This window comes from Diabrotica undecimpunctata, chromosome 9 (genome assembly GCF_040954645.1).
Source record: "Diabrotica undecimpunctata isolate CICGRU chromosome 9, icDiaUnde3, whole genome shotgun sequence".
NCBI classification, from domain to species: Eukaryota; Metazoa; Arthropoda; class Insecta; order Coleoptera; family Chrysomelidae; genus Diabrotica; species Diabrotica undecimpunctata.
Genome location: NC_092811.1, coordinates 18,057,397 through 18,079,928, shown reverse-complemented (window position 1 = coordinate 18,079,928; position 22,532 = coordinate 18,057,397). Strand labels below are relative to the sequence as shown.

Here is a 22,532-nt window from a genome sequence, read left to right as displayed (position 1 = left end):
ATTAGTTGCAGTTAGTTATTAAAAAAAAAATTTTATAATTGGCCTTTGGTAGATTAGCAAATAAACCTGGCAATATTGTCAAAACTTTGAAAACACTAGTTGCCAGATGTTCAGCAGATTTCAATTTCGTGCCTATTTTCTTATAATTTTGGGATGAAATGGTACCTGAATACCTTAAAAACTTAAGAATTTAAAAGCTTAAAAAGTTAAAGATAATTTAAATTATAATAAATTAAATTTAAATTATTTAAACTTCTTTTAAAAACTTAAAAAGAATGTTTAGTAACATTAATTAATATTATATCGCATGCTCTTTCGTGATTTATTTGTGATATGGCAACACTGTCAAATACAAATTTGTCCCTCAGTTGTAGCTAACTTCATCGGCAGCGTGCGGCACTTTCTTTATTGCGTATTGTTTTGACCTGGACTTTACTCTTTTTATTTTGTGTAGGCATTATACAAAAATTTTGTAATACAAGGATAAGGTCAAAAAATGTCTGAAACACATAAAATAATGTTTAATCAAACGAAAGTCAAAGAAGAAGTCGGTGAGACGACGTGTAAAAGAGAAATAGATAATGAGGTGGATGATGTTCTACTAGATACCTTTAAAATTGAAATTAAAGAGGAACCTACCAGTGAAAGTACAAATAATGATACATTTGATTATTTAGACGTAAAGAAATGTCCAATAAAATCTAAAATAGAACAAGATGATGGTAAGTAAATAAACAATTATGGGTTAACTTGAATTTTAGTGCAATGAACATAACCTTGGCATTGAACTATATGTTTGTGCGTCACAGTGTTGCCACATTTTTTTGTATAAAGTATAGGAGTTTTTAAAATAGAAAGATACTTTGACGAAATTATATTATATGTTTTAAAAAACTTATACAGAAGTAAAATGCTTCACATTTGTATTTAGGTATATACTTAGGTAAATGTGAAGTGTTTTACTTCTGTATTAGTTTTTTAAACGATGGTATACAGCCAACTACTGGGATTTTCCCATTAATTTTTATATAATGTTTTGTTATGAGAAGCCACAATTTTTGAATTCATAATAAAAAGCATTCATAAAATATTATTTTTTACTTTAAATATAGCTAAATATTTAGTGTATTCTTTTGTTTAACCTAATTTTTTTTTCATTTAACTTTATTCTGTAGTTTTTAAAGTTTCTAAACTATTAATTTTTACCTTAAGCATAATTTTAATGGTTTTATTATATAAGTATTTTAAATGTAAGATATAATTTTATTTTATAATATTTATAGGTATAATTTTAATGCTTTTAATTTTATATATATATATATATATATATATATATATATTTCACGTTTTTGTTTAATTATATATGTATTTTTCAATTTAAAATTTTCATTTCATATAATATAAATCTTGCCCATAATTTTATATGTGAGAGTGTGAAATAATTGACTATATGGCAACACTGACGTATATTAAGCTTACATTTAACGTCAAACATATCTGTAGTAGAGGTGGTTGATCCAAGTATTTTTGTGGATCAGGTCAAACTGATACCTGTTCCAAATACCTGTTAAAAAATAATGGTTTGGAAATCAGTTTGTTATCATTCGTTTAATAGACATCTAAGCATAACGATAACGTTATTTGTATTTTGTTAGATTTCTTTATAGTTATTAAAATGATTGTTTCCTAAAAATACTTAAATTACTGTTATTCAGATTGCATAAAAAAATTATAAAAAATGGCGATAGTCTTGTCTACTTCACGCCAATTGCCATCTGTTGGTATTTCTCTAAAGCTTTGTAAGCGTATGCACGATTGTAAGTATGCACGAGAAAAATAAATAAGGACAAATGCAATGAAACAATTAAATTGTTATTTATTTTTTATGTATATTTGTCGAATAGTCCACTGATCGACAAGCTTATACAATTTCCTGATTAATATGAATAACAACAAATGAAAACGCATATGATTATAATAAATTTTAGGAGTACTACATGAACAAGTAAAAATAAATATTTGCAAATAAAATTTTATGTATTTAATGATAATTTTTGGCAATGGTGGTTTTATAGATATGGATAAATGAATTTGGCAATGTTAACTTGTTTGTAGTATTCCTATGATTTTCCCTTCTTTCATTTTAATATATATATATATATATATATATATATATATACATCTAGCGGTTAATGTAAGCTCCGTTCTAAAACGGTATTATACTAACTCCAGTAGAATATACACCGTGTATTTTATTATCTGAGTAGCGGTTTATGTAGACTCCGACCAACACGTAGGATTAAGTGGACTCCACAAAAGGATAAACCATTTGTGGGATCCGTATTTACGATATTGCATATACTTCTAAACTCCTGCGATGTTGCCAATAATTGTATTAGTAGTAGATTTTCAAATTTTACAGCAGGTACATTCTGGAACTGGAAATTTATTTAAATATCCATTAATTTAATCATGGAGGAATTTGAGGACTATTTGGCTAATTTATGTAGTTAAATATAAATTTTTAACCGACATATACCTTTATTTTACTTTTTAGTTTTAATAAACAAGGCGGTAATTTATATTACTTGTTTTATATATTTTTAAACATAAGAAAGTGTCTATTATAAACGTGGAAAAGTTAAGTTTCCATTTTTATTAATTAGTATTTTTTATTAAAAGGCATTGTCACTAAAACATTTAGTTCATAAATGTACGTACATCGGATAGAGTAATCGTGTAACAGTTTATGAAAGTAGAAGCCCCTTCGGTAGGACTATAATGCTTGTTTTCCTATTAATATAATTAAAGAAAACTCAAACAACAGGAAGATCTTTGTAATTTTTGGATTCCTGCAGTTTAAGACATGCAATGTTTGTTTTATAGCGTAGTTGAATTTAAACTACAATAATTTATAAATCTATCTTTAATAACATACTTTTTTACTGCCTAATTTCAATAGATATGTCGATTTTTAATTAAAATATTTAATGCATTAAAGTCGCGTAGAGATTTTCACTAAACATTTAATTTTAAAGCTATTATTCTAATAGTCCAAAAAAAGTATAAAAGTCTAGGGAATTCAATATCCCACTATGGATTTGTTTTATAGATTATCGTAAAGCGTTCGACAGAGTCAAATGGATACACTTATGACTGATACTAAAAGAATTAGGTGTACAACAACACCTAATTTTGCTTATAACTGAACTGTACGAACACACTACTGGACCATTTAAACTAACATTAAAAGAAGATTGAAAATCAAAACGAAATATAAGTATCTGGGAAAAATTTCTCAAACGATATTAATATTAAAAGGGACTTTAAAGAGCATCTGATAAAGCATGCTAAACCTTAAGGCGACTAAACCACACAAAATGGTTATTTGAGAAAAATTATAGCTCGTTCCAGAAAGAATTGTAAATATAAACATTAATGTAGATTAAGAAGAAACGCTGAAGGAAAAAACAGTAGCGGTTAGCCTAAATAAAGAAAGGCAAAAAGAAGATGTAATTTGATGTTTTGAAAAAATCTGATCCGAAAACTGTATGAAAAACATCTCATAGTATAGACATAGAGCGCGGCGGTGCCTCTGCCGTCTGGCGGCCTATATCGGAAACTTTTACTACCATTTGACTATTTGTGTACAATTTTGTGTATGGTTAAGTGGCACACCACAAAAAGTGTTTTTATTTTCTCTTTTGTTCAACAATTAAAATGTATTGCTATACTTCTAGATGTTCCAATACAATAAAGGATAATAAACATAAAGCACAGGGTAAAAATTTTTATTATTTTCTATGCGCTAGTTATTATAAACACATAAGCTATACTACAATTAAAAACTATGACCACTATGAAAAATATACGGTAGACTATGACTACATTTGTGCTTTAGAACTATAGTAAGAACAAGATAAAAATCTAAATTCCTTCATAATTATATTAACGAGAAGTTTATAAAACTTTTGTTCGTTATCAGTAAGAGAAAGCGCATTTCAGAATATATTATGAAAAATGTTGTTGATATTACAATATCAGATGATAGGAATACAAAAATAAAAAACAACTTACCTTTTCAAAACAACAATCAATCACTTCATTTTATCACGAAAAATTTAAAAATTACAATGTAATTGAACCCATTTTGCGAGCTATAGTTACATTAATACTTATGTGGCAATTAGCTGTAAAGTCATTAGTCTTTCGCGTCGTATCATATTTTCCTAATATTTTTGTAGGCAAGCGGTTTAGTTTGTGTAATATAATATCCCCAATTCGTCTCATAATATTTAGTTTTCAAAACAGCTGTTAATAATTCGTTCACATTTTTTAAAGCTCTTTGCAATACATTTGAAAATAAGTCGACAGTAAGTTCTGCCATGGTATTTCATAGTTTTATTCTTATGATTATATCAGTGTTTGTTTAAAATCTATAAATAACTAGTTTAATGTTTTTTTTTGTATTCCCAACATTTCTAATTAACTGCCTAATAGTCAATAATTGATTATTCACTCAATCGTTCCAGGTGTATTAGAAAAAATATTGTATATCCTAATAATTAATAGATATATAGCTTATATATAGCTTATATCGCTATAGTTTGTGCAGTACATTTTATTATCCCTTTTGTGTATGGTATGCTTTTCAGCAAGTTGGTACTTGCTCTTACTTCTAAATTGACAGATCAGCTGTTTAACTGCCTGTACTGAACTTTCTTCTTCATTTTGCAAATATATATAAAAATTAATAAAACTCTGACATACCGTTAATTAAAATATTGGATACCCTATACTATTCAATCAACGGAAATACTAAGATCACACGGGGAGAATCTGTCCCTATCTAATTAGCCTTTTTCGGTCCATCTTTGGACATAGGCCTTCTCAATCCTTTTCCATTCTTCTCTGTCTGTCGGTATAGTCATCCACCTAGAGCCCACGTGCTTCTTGATATCATCTGCCCATCTCATTTGGGGCCTTCCTCTGCTTCGTTTATATTCCCACGGTCTCCAACTTATAAGAATTTTGTTCCATCGGTCTTCTTTTTGTCTTATATTGTGCCCGGCAAATCTCCATTTCAATTTTGCAACTTCTTGTCTAACATCCCTCACTTTTGTTTTCTCTCTTATCCACTCGTTTCTCTTTTTATCCATTAGTCTTATGTGCAACATTTGTCTTTCCATTGCTCTTCGGGTTTTTATGGTTATGTCCATGTTTGCTTTTGTAAATGTCCACGTTTGAGAACCATAAGTTAGAACAGGGAGTACGCATTGATTGTATACTTTAGTCTTAAGATGCTGTGGATATCTTTTGTTTTTAAGAATGTAGCTTAGTTTGCCAAATGCCGCCCATGCCAGTCTAACTCGTCTTTTTATCTCTGCTGTTTGGTTTTCTTTGTTACGTTTTATAGTTTGACCCAGATATATATAATCCTGAACTTGTTCTACTTCATCTTGTCCGATCCTCATTGTGATGTTTTCATCTGTATTTGTTATAATTTTGGTCTTGCTGTAATTCATAATAAGGCCTATCTTTCCAGCTTCTACGTCCAGTTCTTTCATCATTTCCAATAATTCTTCTCATTTATCTGTTATCAATGCGATGTCATCAGCGTATATTAGATGGTTCAAGCGTTGTCCACAAATTTTTATACCTTTTTCTTCCCATTCTAATCTTTTAAAAATATCTTCCAGAGCCTGATTGAAAAGTTTCGGTGATATTGTGTCTCACGCCTCTATTTATTTGTATTGATTTTGTTTATTCATATCCTTTAATTGTTGTTTTGGCTTCCTTATATATATTGGCTATTAGTTCCGTATATCTGTGGTCAATTCTGCTGTTAATCAAAGAACTTTTCACTGCCCAATGTTCGACACTGTCGAAAGCCTTTTCGAAATCTATGAACGCTATATATAGAGGAATATGGTATTCATTTGCTCGTTCTATAAGTATTTTCATACTTAGTAAATGGTCACTTTTGCTGAATCCCTTTCTAAAACCAGCTTGTTGGGTATCCATCGAATTTTGTCGTCAATCTATTGGTTAAAATTTTTGTTGGGAGTTTATACATTACATTGAGGAGTGTTATGAGACGGTAGTTTTTTATGTCTGCTTTATCCCCTTTCTTGTGTAGGATAATGGTTACGGATTCCTTCCAGTTGTTTGGGATTCTTTTTTCTTTTAATATCTTGTTAAAAAGGGAATGTAGAGTGTTAATTACCACTTTTCCACCATATTTCAGCATATCTGCAGTTATTCCATCTTTTCCAGGCGATTTGTTGTTTTTCATTTCTTTCAATGCCTTCTTTATTTCTGATTTGCTTATTTCTGGCTATAGCTCTGAGTTGACATTTTTTACTTTAGCCTTAAGTTGGTTTTTAATTGTTTCTGGTGGTTCCTTTTTTGTTTTGTATAGTTCTGAGTAGAAATGGTGGATAATATTTATAATGTCATATTTAATGTTTGTTTCTAGTCCGTTTTCATCTTTTATTTTGTTTATTTCACACTTACCTAATTTCGGTCTTAAGCATTTCATATTTTTGTTGTTTTGTATTACCTTTTCTATTTTTATTTCTTGTTCTTTTCTCTTATTTTCTCTTATCATTCTGCTTATTGTTTTATTGATTTCTACATATTCTATAGCGTCCTTCTTTTATCCATAAGCTTCTTTGTTTCTGTTGATATATAGTTGTTCTTTTTTAGATCCTTTTTTGCTATTTCTTTTCCTGAAGTAATCATCGTTGCTGTAAGTATGTTGTCTATTTCATCTATATCTTTGTCATCACTGTCTAATTTTTAAGTAAGTTGTTCTTTTAATAGGTCTTTGTATATCTCTTTATATTGCCCTAGTTTGTTTCTATCTACTAGATCCCAGTTTTTAATTATTTTTCTTTTCATTTCATAGTTACCGTCAATACTAATTTTTGCTCTGACCAACCAGTGATCGCTACCTGTTGTGAATCTGTTAAGAACTGTTACATCTTTAATGATATATCGTTCCGTGGACAGTATGTAGTCGATCTCATTTTTTGTGGATCCATTAGGGCTGATCCATGTCCACTTTCGTTGGGGCTTCTTTTTGTAAAAGGAGTTCATTGCGTATAGATGCTTTTCTTCTAGGTAGTTCATCAAAGTAGCACCTCTATCATTTCTCTGACCATACCCGAAATTTCCTATTTTAGTTTCTTCCTTGTTTAGTTTTCTACCCAGTTTGGCATTGAAATCTCGAATTACTAGTATAAGACGATTTTTATGTTCTTCCATAGCCTTTGATATATCTTCATAAAATAGTTCGATATCTTCGTCATCATAAGCTGTCATGGGGGCACATACCTGGATAATTTTAATTGATGTTCTTCTTATTTTAAGTATGACATAGGCTGTATTCGGGTTTCTTCTTTTCGTCGAGTTTCTGATAGGCCTATGATATCTCATTTTATGTTTGTTAATTCTTCTTCCAATTCATGTACTTTTTCATCCGTAGACATTGATCTAATATTGTATGTCCCTATTGACAGGTTGACGGATTTTTTTGATTTATGTTGTGTTTGTCTTAGTGGGTTTTTGTTTTTATCTATCAAAAGCGAATTATTGCGTCTCCCAGATACCGCGAGGCAGACCTTTGAGGTGTGGGATAATATTATGGGTTATTTCTGGTTTCATCATAATTTACACCGAAATTACTACCAAGAGAGTTCTCTTACTTCCACATGTTCAAATTGATATATAGTACCAACAGATGCTAGTTATATACCATCAGTACTAATAAAATGAAAACTATCAAATTAATGTCAATTTCATTGAATAATCAAAACAATCGAATATATATACCAAAACAACACAATAAAAGTAAAAGTAGAAGAAGAACTAACCGACCCTATTGAAGCTGGTAATGGGATAAGACAGGGAGATTTAATGAGTCCTCTATTGTTCAACCCGATTATGGATGAAATATTAAAAAAGTAAGAAATGAAAGAGGATACCAAATGGGAGAAAAACAAATTAAAACAATCTGCTATGCAGACGACGCAATACTATTCTTTCAAAGTGAAGATGATTTACAACGTATGCTACACCAATTTCATATAACCGCCAGAAAATTTAACATGTTAATTTCCTCAAAAGAGACAAAATGCATGGTTACAACAGCAAGTTTACTAATATGTTAATTGGAGTTTTAAGGTCAGATAATAGAACAAGTGATGGAGTTTTAATATCTAGGTATCATATTATCTAGCTACGGAAAGCTCGAAACTTAAGTGGAAGATCCACTGAATAGAGCAAACAGAGCCGCAGGCTGCCCAAATGAAACAATATGAAGAAATAAAAATATCGGAAAAGAAACCAAAGGCAGAATTTACAAAACAGTTATCAGACCAATAATGACATACGCAGCAGAAACAATACCTGACACAGAGAGAACAAAAAGGATGTTAGAAACAACAGAGATAAAAACACTTAGAAAAATTGATGGTAAGACACTATGGGACAGAGCTAGAAGTACAGATATAAGATGTAGATACAAGGTGAAGAACATCAAGAACTGGTTAAGAAATAGAAGAGTAGAATGGAAAGATCATATAAGCCGAATGACAACAAATGGAGTAATAGACATGGCAAGAGACGGTTACCCAATAGGAAGACGATCAGTAAGAAGACCACGAAAACCATGGAACGGCAACTTACTGGAGACACATTGAAAAATAGACAGAGTCATGTCTATATAAAAAGAAGAAGAAGAAGAAGAAAAAGATACACAGGATTGACAGGATAAACAATAAAATAGCTGCAAGAAAGAGAAAATGAATCAGTCATATTAATGTAGAATAGCAGAGGACAGAGTATTTGTCATAGCCTTAGACAAGTGTCCAATTGAAAAAAGACCACAGGTCGTTCAAAAAAGACGGAACTCTAGAAAGAAAATAGAATAGATTTAAAAAAAAAAAAAGCATAAACATGTCTTTTCCTACTCTTATAATATTGAAAATACGCAAATAGAACCTTGAATTAAAATGTAACCTTTGATATCTGTGATAAATTCATCACCTGAACAATGGCGCCGATGTATGAAGTTGAAATTTTTTACACCTATTTTAACTGTTTATTTTTTTATTATCTATATATGAGTTACGAACGATATCACAAACCTATTTATTTACCACAAACAGGCTCTTTAATACCTTAAATTATTACTATACAAATCTGGTTCGAAATATCGTCAAAAAGTAATACACGGCATGTAAAATTTAAATTTTCAATAAAAAGTAAAATATTAGGCATTACTTATGGGGTTCAAAGAACGAGCCTTTACGAAAATTTAAGTACTAAGAAGATCACCACAATCGGGCATACCCAGGGTAATGATTAAATAATTAATCGGCTAATTCTTCAGTCACCCCTTTAATATGATTTTGTTAAATTGGTCCTTTTTAGGACCAACTATTCTAATAACATATGTTTATAACTGTTAAGGGTATATCTAGAGATCAAGAAACTTTGCTTTACTTAAACTTATCAGACATATGCGCTAAACACGAATCTGACTTATTTATAGTGCAGGAAACACATATAGGGCCTAACGTAGGGTATTTGGTATAAAGCTTATCGCTGAAAACCACATTATAATTATAGACATGCTATCTCTGTCGGAAAAAAAGCAAAGAATAACTCAAAGTAAGAAAGGACAACACCAGTCAGCTTTCAGAGAACCTTTCAACGATGTTGAGCTTGGATCCACCATTTACATATTTAATGAAAAATAATACAACTACCGACATTGAGGATCTGAGCACAAAGCTTATTACGAAATCTAGACCAAAAACACCACAATGGCTTATCCGGATGATGAACAACTGTATTCAAATTATGGAAACACCCAAAATCTAGAGACAAGCCAAAGTTGTTACTTCGCTTAAACCTGGCAAAAACTCCAACGAACACAAAAACTATCGGCCAATATCTTTATTTTATCAGCTATTTAAAATACTTTTGCACAAGATCGTTAATATGATTTCACCGATATTTTAAGAAAAGCTCAAATTAAAAGACAAAAGTGGCTATAGATAGGGAAGATCATGTACATTACAAATGCTAAATCTTACCCAACACATCAAAGACGGGTACGAAAAATATCGGGTATCAGGGGTGGTATTTTTCAATCTAAATGCCGCTCACGACACCTTAAATTACCAAATATTTCTCGAAAAACTATATGATATTCCCTTAGATAACAAACTCACTTATATTATTTGCGTATGCCTACACAAGAGAATATTTTTTGTATCACTCAATGTTAAGAATAGCAGATGAAGAACGGTCTCGCTTGGGGTAGCATAAAAGCACCTACACTGTATAACATTTACCCAAACGATCAACTTATACCAGTAGATAATAGGACTAATATTATAAAGACGATACACCTATTATTGCACAATAAAAATAAACTATGACTCAATTTTCAGCCGAAACCCCTGAAAAACTCATGTGCGCTCCTCAATTTCCCTAACATAGACGCTTTCACAAACTGAACATCCAATAATGTCATGAAATTGTTGAACTGTAGACTTCCTATAAATTTCTTGAAAATAGTTTGTATCCCACGGGATCAGTCACAGATCATTGTTTAAAACTAAAAGGTAAATTGAGGACCAGAAATAATATTCTTCGCAAGCTTGTCAGCTAAAAATGAGGCGTACGTCCTTCCGCCTTTAAAACATAGACTTTGGAATATATGCTTCTGCTGCCGAATATACCTTGATAGACAAATTAACCATTCTTTCGTTTTGTGCACAACACTACTACCCATTTTAACACAAAAATATCTATTGCAGCACTTAACCATATTTATTTTGAGATAACCTTCTATCGAGATAAAGTATACGAGATATCGAGTATACAAATAAGACCAGAACTAAAATAATAAAAAAGCTTTATACAAGATATCGCAGAAGAGTAGATGAAATAAAAGTAGTTTTTATTAATCGGGTGCTTACATAAAACGTACAAAGACATACTCACGTAAACAAAATACATTACGAAATTTCTGTAATAAAAAAAAACATCGAATTCGGCATTGAACTAATAAATTATATTAAATAAAAAAACAATATTTCTAAAAATGCAGAAAAAATAAAATTTTCTATGCAAGCGAACATTCCATTAAATAATAAGCCGAAATCCTTTTGTATCTATATACCTGTTTTTTAAAGAACCAGTTACCTTTTAGTACGTAGTTATACCAGGTAATAAGATATCCTCTGTTACACAGTGTAATGCATATGACATTACACTGTCTACAAATAGTAGATAAAAATAAGGAGCCCATATAAACCGTTCAGGGTATATGTTGAAAATATACGGTATAATCGCACAGTTGCCAAACTCTCAGAGCTTACTTAAACCGATAAACGTATGGTTCAAATATACAATGAAAAAGATCTGAACGACCCCTATAATATATACTCGTGAACTAAACGATATACATTTATGATACAGGGGTATTTACGGGCTCCAAAAAATTTTTATAAATTATTAAACTCTACATGTTGATGAATCGACAGAACCAATATTATGGAATGGTCAAGTGAGCTCCGTATATCGGTATCCACTTGACCACGGAGCTCAATTAAACCTGAATTTTAACATGGGCGGAGTCCACTTTATGCCGTAGATATATATATATATATATATATATATATATATATATATATATATATATATATATATACATTATTCTTTTTGTTCAAATTTGCCATAAAACAATCATTATATAATTCAATTTAGAATATTTATTTCATATTACATTCAGCTAAGATAAATTTAAACTTCATCCGGATGCATACACCTACAAAAATGATTAATAAGTTATTTTACCACGTTCAGTAACAAAAAAAAACCAAGTACATATTTCACCTACCGCGAGTTCTCTTAAAAATATATACCGAGGTACCGAGTACATTATATACATAAATCTATTATCTACATCGATCAAATCCAAGTCCTGCATCACTTCCAACATCCAAGTATGAGTATGAGTACATTTATAAATGTAGGTACGCGTCCGAGTACTGTTTTATCATCCACCCGTACAGCTGAGTCGGTTAAATAGATATCGAATATTAGAATATATATATAAAATATTTATGACAGTGACAGAGGTATGTATACATTTCATACACACATATATATATATATATATATATATATATATATATATATATATATATATATATATATATATATATATATATATATATATGTATATATATTTATTTTATTTCAATATTTTGTTATAACTTAAACTGTTTTAGACATGGACTTACATCCAGGAAACATGCTGCTGGAAGTTTCAGAAGATGTAGAAGTGTTTTTGGAGGAAGAAATTCCAGAAAATCTACCATGTACGTCTGCACTAGATACCAGCTGGGAAACATATTCGACAAAAAGTTTGCAGCAACCTGTTGCAGAGAAGTTGTCTACTCCAAGAGGAGGTAAGATATTAGCTAATATGTTTTGATTATTTACAATAAAATAATGTTTTTTCTTAGGGCGAAAGGACAATGTTACTGTGATGAAGAAAACTCAAGTCTCAAAGAGGATTAACACAAAATCCAACGAGTTAATAGCAAAAAAAATTGAATTTGTTGACCATCAAAGAAAGAAGTTTGATGAAGAACATGAGATAAGAATGAAGAACTTGAATATGACCACCGAAATTAAGCAAAGGAAATTAGAATTATTAAAATTGGATAAAATAATTAAAGAAAAACAATTATTACTGTTGGAAATGTAGGCACTTAGTGCCTACTTTTCTAACCGTAATAATTGTTTAATTACTAGTTAATTAATTGTAATTGTTAGATCGTTATTAGGATAAATTTTTATATTTATTTAGTACTATTTGTTGTATATATATATATTTTTAGACATTTTCTATTTAGTTGTGTAGTTTATTTTGTAGATTAAGGAGAAATAAGTGTGTGTGTGTTGGTTGGTATATTGATTGCAAAACCTGCAGTTTCATTAGCATTTCTCAAAATATCATTATTGGCTTCTTCTTCTTCTTGTAGTGCCTATCCGTTTCAGATGTTATGCATTTTGCACAATACTGCAAATATATATATATATATATATATATATATATATATATATATATATATATATATATATATATATATATATATATATATATATATATATATATATATATATAATTTCAGCCAAGACATCCTTTACCCTCCTGGTCCTGGTTTTCCTTCTACTTTCCTGATGTGACGAAGGTATTTTAATTAAATTATGGCTGCTTTTTAATTGTGCTTAGCATCATTATTGGCTTGACAACCCTTTTTGTTTGGATTTTGGCCTGCAAGGTTACTACACCCGTCTCGGTTTTCCGAGTCCCTCTAAATAGGATTTCGAGATCGTGCAAAACATCATACCGAGCGCTAAGAAATACTCACTTGGATAATTTCTTACAGTGGTGTATAAAACATGATTACCTATTTTTTTATTAATACAAATACCAAGACATATATGAACATATTTCTTCAACTCAGCCTAGATATACTTTCTGCAACCATACATTATTAATTTTCATTTAATTACATAATATTGATTTAACAGGTAATTATCATTTTAGGTTTCTCTTGCAAAGATAAGACATCTGATGCCAATAGCCTATTAACAAATCATAATAAAAGTGACAGTAATTTGAACCGCTTTATCACTTCCAATACCAATGTGAACCCTAGAGGACAACGTTTTATATGTATCATTTGCAAGAAACCGTTGTCAAACAATTATCGTTTAGAACTACACATGAGGATACACACTGGGAAAAAATCATTTAAATGTGAAATTTGCACCAAACAATTTTCAAAAAAGAAATATTTAAAAATACACATGAAATTGCATAGTGATGAAGAATCATTTAAATGTGAAATTTGCACCAAACAATTTTCAACGAAACAAGATTTAACTACGCATATGAGAATGCATACTAGTGAAAAACCATTTGAATGTCGATTATGCACCAAACAATTTTTAACACAGAGTTATTTGAAAATACATATGAAATTGCATACTAATGAAGAATCATTTAAATGTGAAATTTGCTGCAAACAATTTTCAACGAAACAAGTTTTAAATACGCATATGAGAGTGCATACTGGTGAAAAACGATTTGAATGTATAATCTGCACCAAACAGTTTTCAACGAAACAAATTTTAAATACGCATATGAGAGTGCATACTGGAGAAACCCCATTTAAATGTGAAATTTGCACCAAACAATTTACAGAAAAAAGTAATTTAAAATCACATATAAGAGTGCATACTGGTGAAAAACCATATGAATGTGAAATTTGCACCAAACAGTTTACAACAAAAAGTAATTTAAAAGCACATATGACAGTTCATATTCAGGAAAAACTATTTGAATGTGGATTATGCACCAAACAATTTTCAGCAAAGAGTTATTTAAAAATACATATGAAATTGCATACTGATGAAGAATCATTTAAATGTGAAATTTGCACCAAACAATTTTCAACGAAACAAGTTTTAAATACGCATATGGGAGTGCATACTGGTGAAAACCAATTTGAATGTGGATTATGCACCAAACAATTTTCAACAAAGAGTTATTTAAAAATACATATGAAATTGCATACTGATGAAGAATCATTTAAATGTGAAATTTGCACCAAACGATTTTCAACGAAACAAGTTTTACATACGCATATGGGACTGCATTCTGGTGAAAAACGATTTGAATGTATAATCTGCACCAAACAGTTTTCAACGAAACCAGTTTTAAATACCCATATGAGAGTGCATACTGGTGAAAAACCATTTGAATGTGAAATTTGCACCAAACAATTTACAGATAAAAGTAATTTAAGATCACATATAAGAGTGCATACTGGTGAAAAACCATTTGAATGTGAAATTTGCACCAAACAGTTTTCTGCAAACAATCTGTTAAAAATTCATATGACAGGGCATACTGGTGAAAAACCATTTGAATGTGAAATTTGCGCCAAACAATTTTCAAAAAAGGGTAATTTAAAAGCACATATGCCAGTGCATACTAGTGAAAAACCTTTTGAATGTGAAATTTGCACCAAACAGTTTTCAAAGAAACACGTTTTAAAAGCGCATATGAGAGTGCATACTGGTGAAAAACCATTTGAATGTGAAATTTGCACCAAAAAATTTACAGAAAAATGTAATTTAAAATCACATACAAGAGTGCATACTGGTGAAAAACCATTTGAATGTGAAGTTTGCTCCAAACAGTTTTCAGCAAACTATCTGTTAAAAATTCATATGACAGGGCATACTGGTGAAAAACCATTTGAATGTGAAATTTGCACCAAACAGTTTTCAAGAAAACAAGTTTTAAGTACTCATATGATAGTGCATACTGGTGAAAAACCATTTGAATGTGAAATTTGCACGAAAAAGTTTTCATCAAAAAAATATTTAAATGCGCATATTAGAGTGCATACTGGGGAAAAAGCATTTAAATATGAAATTTGCACCAAAAAATCTTCAAGAAAGGATAATTTAAAAACACATATGAGAGTGCATACTGGTGAAAAATCATTTGAATATGTGAAATTTGCACCAGTTTTCAACAATGAGTAAGTTAAAAAGACATATGACAGTGTATAGGTATTATTATATAATTTTTATCAAAATGTTTTCAATGAAACGTCTTTTACAATCACATATGAGAGTGCATACTGATGAAAAAAATTTCACATGCAAAATATTCCCAAGAAAATTTTCACATGTAAAATATTCCCAAGAAAATTTTCATATAATTCTGGTTTAAAAGTACATATGCAAACTCAGACTGGTGAATTATTAACATTTCCGAACAGACATACATCGAGTATCAGCTGTGAAGAGTGAATACGCATGCACCGCCTCAGCCACAAATTTGTAGATATTAGTTGAGCTTTCGAATATGTTTCATATACTCCTCAAAAGTTAATATTTATTTTTCGATGGCTTTTTTATAAAATTTTAATTTAATTGCTTGTGAATACTTTTGCTTATAAAATTAATATAATTAGTAAAACTCGAATGCTTAGTTTTTTTATTATTACAATTTCCACGATCTAAAAACATTCACCCAGCCTAGCTACACCAAATAAAATGGTGTTTGCTGTGATATATTGTGCATATCATTTTTTTGGCTTTATAAAAGCAAGAGCTAGTCTATCACTCGCATCCCAATCAGCCTCTTTCCATTTCACATGATCCCCGCGAAAAGATTACTACTCTCTACTCTTACTATTACAACTTACTCTCTACTTACAAAAAATCATACCGAGCGCTAAGAAATATTCACTTGGATAATTTCTTAGAGTGGTGTATAAAACACGATTACCTATTTTTTTATTAATACAAATACCAAGACATATTTTATATGAACATATTTCTTCAACTCAGCCTAGATATACTTTTTGCAACCATACATTATTAATTTTCATTTAATTATATAATTTTGATTTAACAGGTAATTATCATTTTAGGTTTCTCTTGCAAAGATATGACATCTGATGCCAATAGCCTATTAAAAATTCATAATAAAAGTGACAATAAACTGAACCCCTATATATCTTCCAATACCAATATGAGCACTGAAGGACAACGTTTTATATGTATTATTTGCAGGCAACCATTGTCAAACAATTATTGTTTAGAACTACACATGAGGATACACACTGGGAAAAAACCGTTTAAATGTGAAATTTGCACCAAACAATTTTCAAAAAAGGATAATCTAAAATCACATATGACAGTGCATACTGATGAAAAAAAATTTGGATGTGGATTATGCATTAAACAATTTTCAACAAAGAAGTATTTAAAAATACATATGAAATTGCATACAGATGAAGAATCATTTAAATGTGAAATTTGCACTAAACAATTTTCAACGAAACAAGTTTTAAATAGGCATATGAGAGTGCATACTGGAGAAAACCTATTTAAATGTGAAATTTGCACCAAACAGTGTTCAACAAAAGATAATCTAAAATCACATATAAGAGTGCATACTGGTGAAAAACCATATGAATGTGAAATTTGCACCAAACACTTTACAACAAAAAGTAATTTAAAAGCACATATGACAGTTCATATTGATGAAAAACTCTTTGAATGTGGATTATGCACCAAACAATTTTCAAGAAAGAGTTATTTAAAAATACATATGAAATTGCATACTGATGAAGAATCATTTAAATGTGAAATTTGCACCAAACAATGTTCAACGAAACAAATTTTAGATACGCATATGAGAGCGCATACTAGTGAAAAACCATTTGAATGTGGATTATGCACCAAACAGTTTTCAAGAAAGCATTATTTAAAAATACATATGAAATTGCATACTGATGAAGAATCATTTAAATGTGAAATTTGCACCAAACAATTTTCAACGAAACAAGTTTTAAATACGCATATGAGAGTGCATACTGGCGAAAAACCCTTTGAATGTGAAATTTGCACCAAACAATTTTCAACGAAACAAGTTTTAAATACGCATATGAGAGTGCATACTGGCGAAAAACCCTTTGAATGTGAAATTTGCACCAAACAATTTTCAAAAAAGGATAATTTAAAAGCACATATGTCAGTGCATACTAGTGAAAAACCTTTTGAATGTGAAATTTGCACCAAACAGTTTTCAAAGAAACACGTTTTAAAAGCGCATATGAGAGTGCATACTGGTGAAAAACCATTTGAATGTGAAATTTGCACCCAACAGTTTTCAATGAAACAAGTTTTAAAATCGCATATGAGAGTACATACTGGAGAAAAACCATTTGAATGTGAAATTTGCACCAAACAATTTTCAACGAAACAAGTTTTAAATACGCATATGAAAGTGCATACTGGCGAAAAACCCTTTGAATGTGAAATTTGCACCAAACAATTTTCAAAAAAGGATAATTTAAAAGCACATATGTCAGTGCATACTAGTGAAAAACCTTTTGAATGTGAAATTTGCACCAAACAGTTTTCAATGAAAAAAGTTTTAAAATCGCATATGAGAGTACATACTGGAGAAAAACCATTTGAATGTGAAATTTGCACGAAACAGTTTTCAACGAAAAAAGTTTTAAATGCACATATTAGAGTGCATACTTAATCCATATACTGAGGCTTAAAATATGGTAATACCTCCGAATTTTTTATAACTGCATCGATTTCTTTGAAAATTTCAAATTAAGCTTATCTTACCCTCCACTTCAAAAGTTATATACGCTCTAGGTGCGCTTTTTGTTTTTAAGGGTGAAAACTACCCCCTTATTGAAGAAACTGGGAAAAACACGGATTTAATTTTTTTATGTATTTAAATCTTTTTTATTTGCATAAGGTAAATATTGTAATGTGTCCTCTAATATGAAAATTAATTATTCACAATGTTCAACTCTTAAAACCCTTTAAAAACACGTAAAAGCTAATACTTTTTATAAAAATAATATAAAAAAAAAGTCGTAGCAGCTTGAGACATTTCAATTATGTATTAAAATACAAATAAAAATTAATACCCTAGCTATACAATAATATTTTATTTATTGGAAATGTTCAACCCTTATGACAAAAATGAATTAAAAAATATTTTTATCGCTTTGAAACATTTTTTGAGTGCATTTTATTTAACGAAAATTAATTTTTTGCATATAAATTTTTTTTTATTATAATTTCAACCCTCACAACCAACCCCTTTTTAAAAAAATTAATTTAATATATTTTTATGAGTGCATTTTATTAAACAAAAATTAATTTCTTGTTTATAGAATAACATTTTATTATAATTTCAACCTTCACAACCACCCCCTTTGTCAAAAATGAATTAAAAAATATTTTTAACGATTTGAAACATTTTTTTTAGAGTGCATTGTTTGTAGACAAAAATTAATTTCTTACTTATAAAATGAGCCTACTTTTTTCAACCATTACAAGCACCCCTTTTGATGAAAATAAAATCCCTAAATCCTTAACTAGTCATAAATAGAAAAAATTTAGTTTATAATATATTACAATTTTTTTATTTTCCAAAAAACTAAAAATAAATAATATTTATATAAAACGAGGTATAAAATAAATGAATATCTATTCATCATCGGAATCATAATTTTCACCGTCCAATTGGTCTTCGTTTACTGGAGGACAATTTTGGCAATTGTCACCACAGCATGTTCCGCATGTTGCATTGCAAAATAATCCCAGCCTCCGACAGCCACACGCTGATCCGCAACCTTTTTTTTACAATAACTCTGTTAATTTTGATGCTATAACATGCATAAAAAACGAGTCATTTTATTTCTGGCACTTCCACAAAATCATCTGAAGATACACAATCCCATTCATTTAAATCAATTACTATAGGAGATATGTGGTTTGTGTCCATTATTTTTGCTGTCTCCCAATATTCATTAATGAGGCTTTCTGCATGCCTAACATACTTCCTCCATTTTTCTGGTGTGACCTTAAATTATAGCAAAGTTAGTATCTAAGAATAAAAAAAAATTAATTTACCTGTTGTAAAGATTTTTTCCACACATTTAATACTGTGGCTTCGTTTGTAACGCTATTCTCGTGTGATAAGTTGACAAGCTATGACGAGCCGCATGACAGTGCTTATGACAAATCACACAGTGTAAACATGAAAATTTCACAAATCATATGACAAATCACATGATAAATCATGTATTGTAAAGTGTGTATTATGCTTTCTGGAATTATTTCTCATGTAATACAGGCTTTACACCAACAATAAATTCATGAAGAAATTCATGAAGTCGCTTCAAGGTCGAATTTGACGTGTGTAAAGCACAATTTGACATCCAATTTTGCCGTGAATAACTTCATGAATAAATTCGTGAAGAAATTGACGAAATAGAACATGTTCTATTTTTCACATTTATTGGACGTGAATTCAGTGTCACCAACCTGTGTAGATTTGGCGCGAAGTAGGTATAATAATTATTTTGTAATTTTATCTATGATTATTTTGCTTTTGATCATTGAACCAAATTGAACTTTGCATTTTTAAGTCGTGTCAAGTAATAGTTATGGAAAAGAAGTTTAATATTCTATAATAAAAGACAGAAAATAATACTATGTATTTTTTTTTTTAGGAAAAACATACAATTTTGAAACAGAAAACTCTAGTTTTATTAAAAAATTGTTTACTTTTCCCTTTCTTACATCTTTTTTTCAAATATGATTTATTTAATACTTTGAGAATATATTATATATAGTACCTAAATATTTGTTAATAAAAGATTAAATAATTCTACCTTTTTCTTCACTCCTATCTTTTACTTGGTCTAGTCATTAGGTAAATGTTTTTATCATCTTGAAAGTTTAAAAATTGATTAAACAACGTTTTCCAAGACATATGGGTGCTATTGATTTCTGAAACAGGAAAGGATGGTTTTCTTTGAAATGCCAAGTATTATAAGATTGCAAAATGAAAAGTATGGAGATAGTAGCTAGGTTTTCATATTCGGCTCATGATTCTCAAAAACAGCAACTTGCAAAAAAGAGTTATAAATCATTAATTATCCAAATAATATCAAGGATGTATCATGGAATTCTAAAAATTTACAATAAATGCTCTAAATACATCAAAGATTGATTTTAAATTCTGATACTTGCTGGATGTATTTTCTTTTTGAACCAGTATTGGATGGAACCAGTATGGATAATTCTGTATTATTGATAGGATTGTTAAATTAACTTTGCATCGAGTCCATTGATCTATTTTTTAGAACCAGATATGGATTATTCTATATTATTGATAAGATTTTAAATTCACATTCAGAAGTCCACTGAAACAATTCACTAACACATCCTGAAATTTTGTATAATGAATTCCAGATATGTAACAAAATGTGTATGGAAGAAGAAAGTTTCCCATTTTAGTCAATGGAAGTGGCTGTACAGTTGAAATGATTCAATTGAAAAATCAAAGTGGAGACAATTTTGAAGATGAATTGCTAAATAAAGACATTATTGAACTTAAGTTGAAGATGTTTGAGAGCCCTATAAAATATTTTTGTTATGGGAAAACCTCAGAGGGATCATTAATATACATATAATTTTTTTTTTAATTTTTCTTTGCATAATCTAATTTTTAAACCTAATAAATCTATTTCTTTTCAATTCATGTCTTCTGCCAGTTCCATTTCTCTGACATGTTTCTGTTGTGTTCTCTTCTCCGCTTTTTCTACATGAAGACTTTGGCCTGCTACTAATTTTGTTCTTTCCTATTAATTCTTCTTACTCTTATACTTTATTATTCATAGTTTCCTTCCAAAGTTGACTATCTTTCTTTAAAAATGCAGGATTCCATATCCTACGAATAAAATCTGATTTTTTATTTAGAAAAAAATAGTTGTTTGTGTATAACAAATATTAAAACTAGCTTTTATTCCTGTTATTATGATTCTTCATTTACCATTTAAATTATATTATATTTAAAAATGATTGTATTTTTATATATTTAGTTTAGTCCTACCCTACCCTACTATCCAATAAAGCAAATTGTAATATGTTAGATAAATTATTAAAATTGTAAAGAATCAGCTCACAAACTATGAAGTGGTATGAACTTTATGAACTTTACTTATAGTGGTAAAGTATTACTGGTTATTTCCATTTTTTATTTGTTTTTACAACTTCTCTTTTTGATTAGAATTGTACACATCTCAATATTCTCACAATAAACATACCCATTTATTTTTATTAGGTATCTCTTGAGAATATATTATGAATAGTGGTTAAAAGATTATAAAAAGTATTGTACCTTTCTTTCTTCTTTACTTCGACTTGGTGCAGGCAGGTATTGTATTTAAATAAAGGCTTTCATCATTCTAAAAGTCACAATGAATTGATTGACATTTCTGCTAACAGCAGTTAATTTTTAGTATGTAATGAATGCTAGATTTTCTTGTTCTATCATACAAAAAAAATAAAATTACCGCTTTTTCTGTTTCTTTAGCTATGTTGTCCTTATTAAAGTTATTTGAAATTATCTTCTGTGTCCAAAATCAACAGTTTTCACTAATTACATGTAATTTCCACTAATTTTTACCTCTTGTTCAAGCTCTTACTCTTTACCAAATTCAGCATAATTTTTTGTACAATCTTAATCACTATTTTCTTTTTAAAACGATATTGTTTTCTGATTATATTTAAAAATCCAAAATATCTTTATTCAAACAAACAACAATAAATAACATCCAATAATAAAACCATTGGTACTACTGAAATAATGACACTTGATGTAAAAATTTATTTGAAGTCAAAGAAACTTTTATATCCAAGAAATTCACGAATTTATTGACACAGAAATTGATGAATAAATTCATGAATTTCTTCGTGAATTTATTGTTGGTGTAAAGCCCGTATAATATTTTTTTACGACCTGACAACACTGGGTACAAGACAAGCACAATTCGTTTTTTTATTGTTTGTTTTGACTTTTGATGTGT

At 29.5% G+C, this 22,532-nt stretch overlaps 1 protein-coding gene and 1 long non-coding RNA gene across 4 annotated transcripts; one reads left to right on the top strand and one right to left on the bottom strand.

Moving 5' to 3' along the window:
- The first annotated feature begins 384 nt into the window (after positions 1-384).
- LOC140449621 (uncharacterized) lies at positions 385-18,658 on the top strand. Of its 3 annotated transcripts, XM_072542862.1 has the most exons (3): positions 385-722; positions 12,315-12,494; positions 12,552-13,055. In XM_072542862.1, exons 1-3 carry the CDS (start codon positions 497-499, stop codon positions 12,794-12,796), a joined length of 651 nt encoding a protein of 216 aa, XP_072398963.1. In that variant the 5' UTR covers positions 385-496; the 3' UTR covers positions 12,797-13,055. The 3 variants fall into 3 exon arrangements, with proteins under 3 accessions (XP_072398963.1, XP_072398962.1, XP_072398961.1); XM_072542861.1 differs by lacking the exons at positions 12,315-12,494; positions 12,552-13,055 and adding an exon at positions 16,551-18,658; XM_072542860.1 differs by lacking the exons at positions 12,315-12,494; positions 12,552-13,055 and adding an exon at positions 13,643-16,050.
- A 1,560-nt stretch (positions 18,659-20,218) lies between these two features.
- LOC140450373 (uncharacterized) lies at positions 20,219-22,439 on the bottom strand. Its single transcript, XR_011952012.1, has 3 exons — positions 22,020-22,439; positions 21,845-21,911; positions 20,219-21,394 (listed from the first exon to the last, which is right to left on the bottom strand). It is a non-coding gene; the product is annotated as an uncharacterized lncRNA (long non-coding RNA).
- Between the last annotated feature and the right edge of the window lie 93 nt (positions 22,440-22,532).

What these genes read in the sequence shown, in the direction of transcription:
- LOC140449621 (XM_072542860.1), top strand. Translation starts at nt 497, where the DNA reads ATGTCTGAAACACATAAAATAATGTTTAATCAAACGAAAGTCAAAGAA. An exon ending in TAAAATAGAACAAGATGATG is followed by an intron (nt 723 to 13,642) that starts GTAAGTAAATAA and finishes TTATCATTTTAG; the next exon opens with GTTTCTCTTGCAAAGATAAG.